This window comes from Octodon degus, unplaced genomic scaffold (genome assembly GCF_000260255.1).
Source record: "Octodon degus isolate 3935 unplaced genomic scaffold, OctDeg1.0 scaffold00010, whole genome shotgun sequence".
Lineage (NCBI taxonomy): Eukaryota > Metazoa > Chordata > Mammalia > Rodentia > Octodontidae > Octodon > Octodon degus.
In genome coordinates, this window is record NW_004524586.1 from 11,181,738 (window position 1) to 11,189,709 (window position 7,972).

The window sequence follows — 7,972 nt, forward strand, 5'->3', positions numbered from 1 at the left end:
CTGCTGTTCTTGCTATGCAGCGATTGATGAAGTGTGAAAGTCATCCTCGCTCCTTGGTTGCTTTGCAGGTCACCCTGGAAGCAAAAGGATAAACATGAAGGCTTGCAAGACAATTTAGGTAGAAATTGCTGCCTGTGATTTATGGTTTTAATTAAGAGCTTTTTAAGCTTTAATTAAAAAGGTACATGAGCATTCAGTATTTAAGAAAAATGCCTTTGTGTTTGGGTCAATTGAATAACATAAAATAAAATGAGATACATATTTCTAGTCAGAAGCTTCACATAAGAAAGCTATGTACATAATTAGGAAGTAAATTTAAACTGATTTGGGCATAAAGGCTTTATAATGGGGGAAGGTGGCCTAGGGGAATATGTTTTTCTTTATTGCAATACAGCTGGATATCAGATTATGATTCCTGGGTGGAGACCAAACCAGGGGCATGACAAATGTTCGAGGGTGTTATTGATGACAATATGACTGCCAACAGGGACATGGGAGGATCCTCCATGTTCCTGGGGTGAGAGAATGTGTCCTTCATCTCTGCCCAGATTTTTATCTTCTTGGTGGCTCCCCTCTCATTTGTTGCTTCCCACCTGTAGGAAACTTCACTGAGTATACTATGTCAGAGTCTTATTTAGTAACATGTGAGTTTACCTGCAAATAGATTCAGGGACATGTGATCTGGAAGCAGGAACAGAAGCTCTGAGGAAAGATTCATTTGCTCTTGGCCATGGTTGACCCTGACGGAGGTCAAATCTTTGGACTTCAGGGATGCCACAGATTTTCTACAATGTGGATTTCAGAGAATTCTTGTGCTGGGATTACAGACTTGCAGAAGTGTGAGTAAATGGCACCACTGAGGCCACTCTAATCTGCAGGCTTATTCTTGGACTGCCTACACTTTGGAATCACAGGTCAGCCATGGGTAGGAGTCCAGATGTCATATGGTGGTCGTAGTACGGTATAGCTCAGGATGCTAAGCTTCAGAGACTGGCTGACTTGCTGGCTATGCAATCAATGGATCCCGTGTCTCAAAGGCTATGTCATGAAGTCATGAGGGTCAGGCTTTTCAGAGGTTGAATCCAGAGTTTGATTGATTCATGATCCAATGCTGGAATTAATGAATACTACAGGTGCAGTAGGGAGGGGACTGTATCTTGCATACAATATAAGGACAGAAAGAGGCTTGTGCCCTCTTCCTTCTCTCTCTTGTTTCTTTTTCTGTATTCTGCTGCCATGAACTAGTGTCCCTCTGCCAAGCTAGCCTGCCTTGGAGCCAGACGATTATAGACAGAAACGTCTACAAGCTGTGGGCTAAAGAAATCTTTCCCTCTTTAGCTGAGGCTGTCAGGTATCTCGCCTCAGCAATGAGTAAAGTAATTAAGACAGAAGTTGGGACCAGAGAAGTGGGGCCGCTGCTGCGGCATTACATTATCGCATGGCTCAAAAGCCTTTGGAATTGGTCTGTCAGAAGGAGGAGAGTTAGAGAAGGTTCAAAGATGCCAGCTGAAAAAGTAGAGCTGGAATGCTTAAGGATGTGGTGTTGGGAAATTCTGGTTAGAGATCCAAAGACCAGAAAGCTGATCAAATGCTGCAGATAAAGACCAGGCTCAGGAGGTTTTTGCTGGGAAAGACTGCATTGGCTGCTAAACTCCAGATGATGTGTTTAATGGCTTAGCAGAAAGCTGTCTGCATTTTGCTCACCTTCGGAGATGTTGGTTGAGAGTAAAATTAAAGGCGGTAGACTAAGTAATCTTGCAGAAGAATTTCAAGGCAGTCTAACATTGAGGCCATGGCATGGATGCTTTTGAGGGCTTTTAGCCATATCTATGTGGAAAATCAATAGCAAAGAACCCAGAAGGATGATCTAAAATGTGAGTTTGGCCAGGAGGGAAGCTCCAGTAAAGTTTTGGACTGCAAAGATAGAGCTGGAGTGATCTCTACTGGTGAGCAGGAACAGGGTAATAGAAAAGATGGCCAGAGGGCATCACAAGAAACAGCAGAACTTTGCTTTGAGAAGAAAGCCCCAGAGCACTGTGGTTCACAACGGCTATGGCCTAGAGAATCTGTTCCTCAGAATTGGATTTAAAGTGCTCAGCCATCCAGGTACTCAATCCATATAGGCAAGAGAGAGGAAAGTCTGGCTATTGCTACAGCTGGCAGCAGACTCAGGCCTCATCCATATGGTGCTGATTTTTGGTGCATGCATAAGGCAAGAGCTGCGTCATCAGAAAGGCTTCCACCTAGATTTCAATGAAGGGCTGGAAAGCTAGACTATGTGCCCCTAAGAGGGCAGCATATGAAGTTGTGAGTGTGGAGCCAAAGTACAGTGGAGACCCCCAAATTTGGAGAATCCAAGGATGTGGATCATCTGAGGAAAGCTGCAAGGAGGGAGCAGAGCTGGCCCAAGGAGAGGCCACTGAAGCTACTATCACTGGAAGTGTCACGGAGCAGAGCCACCCAAGCCATTTGTAGCTTACAACTTTCCACAGACTGTGTCAGATGCTGCACATGGAACTAGAGAATGTAGTATGTGTCCTGTTGGATTTTGAACTTGTTTTGGGTGCTTCCTTTTTATCCCTCTGCTTTTAACTTTTGGAATGGAATGTCTATCTTGTGCATGAATGTTGGAAGTGCTTAACTTTGTTTTCATTTGTATAGCTAAGAGTTTGCCTTAAATCTCAGAGGAAAATTAGAGTTTGGACTTTTCAGTGATTCTAAAACTGTTAGGACTTTGGTAGCTCCTAGAGATAGGCTAAATGCCTTTTGAATAAAGTCACATACAGGAGTCGTTAGGGGTGGCAGGGGAAGAATGCTATGATTTGTGTTTAAATTCCCCTGAAAGCCTTATGCAGTTCTGGGAGGCAGGCTTTTGAGAGGTGGCTGAATCTAGAATTTGTGACTGATTCATGATCCAATGTAGGGATTAAGGGTGTGAGTGCTATAGTTGCAGGGTGTGTGTGTGTGTGTAGCCTGCATATAAGATAAGACAAATTTCTCTCTTCTGTTGCTGTCTTTTGCTGTGATGAACTGGTGCCTCTCTGCCAAGCCACCATGCCTTGAAGCCAGCTGATCATGGACTGAAAGCCTCTACAAACTATGAGCTCAATGAACCTTTCCTCCCTCAACTTTGGGTGTCAGGTATTTTGTCTCAGGAATGAGAAAAGTAAGTGTGGCATCACCAATGACTGATCCAGCTCCTGGGAATCCTGCCCCCAGTGTTCTCCCAAACATATTTCTAAGGGTCACCTGTGCAGGTCTCAGCCTCTTGAGCGTTCTATAGAGTCCCCTTCCCTGGACTCTTTTCACTAGAAGTACCCAGAAACCTTGGAAAAGGTGCTGATGTTGGTCTCCTCAGCCCATCTATTGACTGAGTGGTGTGGATGGCCTGACTTGAGACATCTCAAGTGTGCAGGATTTCTACATGTGGCTGTGACTTTTCAGACCATTCTTCAGGTAAAGAGTGTTTTTAATTTCCATGGATACTCCTCTAGGGACTGATACTCCATCAATTCTTCTTTGATTCTCTTTCCTGACTCCATTTCAGGCCTAATGTCCCCACTTGGCTTTTTGGTCTGGCAATTAACTAGACTGGAATTCTATGGCCTAGGCCTCCTGAGGTAAATGGTCACTTCCTTCATTTTTTGGTGCTGCTGAACTTGGCTAAAGTTCTCATGGTAAGGAATCATGTATTTAGAAATAGAGTTTTTACTAACTATGGGAACTGGTTCACAAATGAGCAATGAAAGAATTTAGAGAGTGTCTTCAGATAACAAATTTGAACACTATACCTGGGGGTGATTCTGTTTGCAAAACGATCATTCCTGCATTTCTAGGCCCTGCTCAGGCCTGTGTACCCAAGAGTCAGTTACTGTGAAGGATTTAAACTCCAGTTGTTCCTTCTCCACTGACCATCTTTTTTTTTTTTAACTTTAAAGTGGTAGATGATTCTATGATACAAACACCAAAAAGAACAAGAATCAAAACCACAAAGGAATTCCACATGTCAAGAACTGCCCAAACTTTCCCTTTCTAAACAATTTATTGTGTGAAACCCTGCCTCAGGATCACAGGAAAGGTCCATTTTGGAACAGAATGCAGTTCACCTGGAAATGTTACCGATTTACTACTGCAATTTAAATAACTTAGGAAGGGTTGTAATTTAATTGAAGGGCTCATTTTCAGTTTCATCTCAAATTACCTCAATAGGCATCTTTTAGAAATTCATCCTGAGTGGCCTGAGAGCTTGAGAGTTGCTGGGCTTAGCCTAAAAACATGAAAGGACATATTTATTGTCAAAGATAAATACATAAATTGTCAAACATTTTAATCACTGAGCAGCTGGAAAATCAGTTTGTTTTTCAAATCACACTTCTAATAAGCAATACAAAATAAACACCAACTGTTTTATTCCTTAAGAAAAACAATGTTTTCAAGACTAGCTGAAAGAAAAGCCATAAAGAATTGACATGTCAACTTTTAAAATTTTTCTGTGCTTTTAAATTTTTTGGAGCTATAGCACACCAAATCCTTCTTGTTTTTAAATTTTCAAATATCAGGGCAGAAGACTGTTCATTCTGACCTGACCAAAACCAAAGAGCTTCTCTCCTGTCCTTGCATGACATGCTATGTTCTGAGCCTTCACAGGAAGAGTTTAAGTGTGTAAGGAAGAGAAAAGAGGAAGGAACACAATCTGTGGAGCTTGTAGACCTCATTTGTATAAAACAGATGACCAGAAGAGTTGATCTGATTGTAAATCCTCTCTCTGATGCTCAGTAGCTCTGCAATTCAGGGTCTTGGTGATCTTTGACATACTACACACTCATGGTTCTTATGAGTCTTCACCCACCAGGCTGAGTGAGAAAAAGAGATGTTTATGCACATGGGGTTTGACCTCTCTGCTTTGATGAGGTGGCATAAAAGGTGACTTCATTTATTTCTTATTAATCATTAGTAAATTTTGAAGAACAGTTTCTAGTCAAGAAGAAAGTGGGGGAGATGGACTTGAAACAATAACAGTGTAGGGAGCTCCAAGAGCTACTCCTCTGGGAAACACAAAAAACTAAAAAAGGAAGTGAGAAAGGATGTGGGAATCAACTTTTTTCAGAACTCTGGAAAAATTTCAAAGTTTGCTATGGCTCCACAAAATTCATTAGAGCAAAAAGCAATTTAAATCCAGCAGAAGAGCTTTCTGGCATTTGAACTTAGCATTATCTCACTTTTTTCTAGCATGGAGATAGTCTTGAAGAAGGTGTCCTGCATTCTGTTATGGGCCCCTAGGTTTACAGAGAGGAAAATGTATGTGGTGTGTCTGTTTTGACATGACCAAGGTCTTCGTGAAGGACTGACACAATTAGGCCTTTATTTTGCCTAACATGGGACTATCTCAGTGTGGAAAGAGTGGTTAGCAGGAAGTGCTTCTTGGGAACACCGGGAAATAACAAAACATGCTGCTGAGACCTGGGTCAAGCAAAAGATAAGATAATGGCTGGGAAGGGAAAGATGGAGAGCTGCTTTGAAGATTAAGGGACTGGAAAAGCTCCAGCATACAGTAGAAAACCTAGAATGCCGTGCGTATGCCAGGGGAAGATACAGACTAAGAGGAGATCTGAGAAGATCTAATGCTTCACCTCCAGATGCTTTAAGGTTGAGCATATAGAGAAAGTGAAGTAGATGGTAGGGTTGTATAAGGACTGGTTCAGTGTGAAAGAGTGCCCTAGTACAGAGCCCACTTGCAACTACAAGGAAAGCATTTCCTTTTTGGGTGCTGTGGAGGGGAAGAAAGGTGCTTCAGACTCTAGGCAATCTCCCCAAACACAGCTGACCATGAGCAGTATAAATATATATATATATATATATATATATATATATATATATATATATCCACTTCAGATATGGCACACAACAAAGAAATGATCTTTGGAAACAATTCGGGAAGGTCATTACCAGGAGATTTCAACTCACAGCAAGGAGCAGTGAAAAGTTTGAAGAGAATAGTCTGACTTTTGCAGTTACCACATTGTAATATTCAAATTTCTCATTTTTGAACAAAAATTTGTAAGACATACAAGAACAATAAAGTGTGCCTTGTTTATCAAAGAAAGAAATGATCAAGAACTGTCCTTTTTTCTTTTGCATTTCACTATTTATTAGATGTTTTAAGCTCTCACACTAAGTTTTTACAAGCTGTGAACACTAACAAATTATTTCTCCCACAGAATTGTAACCACATGGTATAAATTCAGACGGTCACATGGATGGCTGAACTAACATTGATGCACATCACCATTTTATCAGTTATATCATAAAACAATGTGAAGTACCCAAATATTAAGTTACACAACTCAAAGGGCATATCAGATATTGTCTGCCCAATTCCTTAGCAGAAACTCACCTTTCTTTTTTTGTAAGAAGTTGGGCAAAGAATGGAAAAAATCATACCTCAAACAAAAATAAGTTGGTGAACAACTTATAAGTGTGGAAAAAATTGTAAGAATTTCAGAACTTTTTATAATTAAGAATTGTTTTAGCTACAAGAATGAAGCATGTATACCTTTAAAAAATATTTACCGAAGAGCATGTTTTACATGTTCTGCATAAGAAAAAGGCAACAGTTTACTAAAAATAATGACCAGCCCCCTTCCAGACTGTTTTCAGGCCCTCCCAGGTAGGCAGCACCTCAGAGTGCAGGCATTAAGTGAACCGTAAGGTGTTTTGTCTGAGATGTTAAAGACATGCGCTTCTATAACAATGTAGAGTTGCAAGATGGAGGTTTCTCACAAGAACACAAAAGAAACTTACAGAAAGACATTCAATAATCACCACAAGACAGCAGTCAATGTTTAAGCAAGCCTGATGCACACTGGTATGAGTAGGAGAGATATAAGCACAGAGTGAGCAAGCAAATAGCCACACAGGCCCTACGACGTTGGAGGACTGAAGGGACAAACTTCAGGTCTAGAGTGTTCCTAGTTCCTGTAAGTCGGTTCTGTATGGTACTAAAAATGTAAGAGTATTGCGCTGGATATTTTGGCACCTAATCTTTCTAATTTTCTTATATATCATTAAGATTCTGGCATGGGAATAGCCTTAAAGCCATAACTCAATACTGCATGATTTCAGGGAAGTCAATTTATACAAATGATAAGCACATTTTAAATGTTGAGCAGCAAGAGTCTTGTAATTGTCAAAATACATCAATCACAACCCAAACACAGAGGTTGCAATCTCTCACGTTTGTCTGTAGCCTGTGTAACTGATTTTCAGAGCTCTTACGGAAGTTTCACTAGACTTACTCACCAAGCCAACGTATGGGCCAATAGGAACGACATCAGGTCCTGCCTTGAGCTCCGTGTCCAAGGCAGTAGCATCAGGCACCCCACTTTTATTGCGTGTGACAGTTGTTCCTGTGACTATTGGAATCTTTAAGTCACAGCTGCATTTTAGGACAGTACTTCTCCAGACATAAAAGTCACTTGCTGTTAAAGGCTCCGCACCACTTTTGTCTTATGAACTGTACTGCATCTCTGTATCTCATTCCACTTTCAATTAATGCTAGGACAACCAGTGATGGAGCTCTCCCAAGGCTTTCAACACAGTGGACAGCAATACAACAACCAGGTTCTTCACAGAACTGAGCTTTCACAAGATTTAACCAGTCTTCGACAATCTGGTTGGACAGTGGCGCTGTATCATCAAAGGGCCAACCAAAAACATGGATGTCTTCTTGCTCCACATGAGCAGTGTCATACGTTGCTTCACATACTCTTACTATTGTGGTAACTCCGTATTTCTTAAGTTCCTCTATAAACTTGTTTAAGATTGCATTGGCTGGATTGTGAGTGATGAGGAATCTCTTGCTTCTGTATGTGACTTCCACGGGGGCTGGGCGGTTCATTCGAGCCATGTTAATTTAGTTACAAAAACACTCAAAAGGGTTACTTAAGAATTTTAAAACTGAAATAAAAGAAAC

General features: G+C 41.0%; 1 protein-coding gene across 2 annotated transcripts; it reads right to left on the minus strand.

Annotated features, from left to right (window-relative positions):
- Positions 1-7,471: 7,471 nt before the first annotated feature.
- LOC101590132 (protein tyrosine phosphatase type IVA 1-like) lies at positions 7,472-7,972 on the minus strand. 2 transcript variants are annotated; one of them, XM_023709071.1, is made up of 2 exons: positions 7,565-7,972; positions 7,472-7,498 (listed from the first exon to the last, which is right to left on the minus strand). In XM_023709071.1, the coding sequence occupies exons 1-2, from the start codon at positions 7,904-7,906 to the stop codon at positions 7,472-7,474; spliced, it is 369 nt and encodes a 122-aa protein (XP_023564839.1). In that variant the 5' UTR covers positions 7,907-7,972. The 2 variants fall into 2 exon arrangements, with proteins under 2 accessions (XP_023564839.1, XP_023564838.1); XM_023709070.1 differs by having other exon boundaries at positions 7,472-7,972.

Bases quoted from the DNA above. Each gene is read 5' to 3' on its own strand.
- LOC101590132 (XM_023709070.1), bottom strand. From the start codon at position 7,906: ATGGCTCGAATGAACCGCCCAGCCCCCGTGGAAGTCACATACAGAAGC.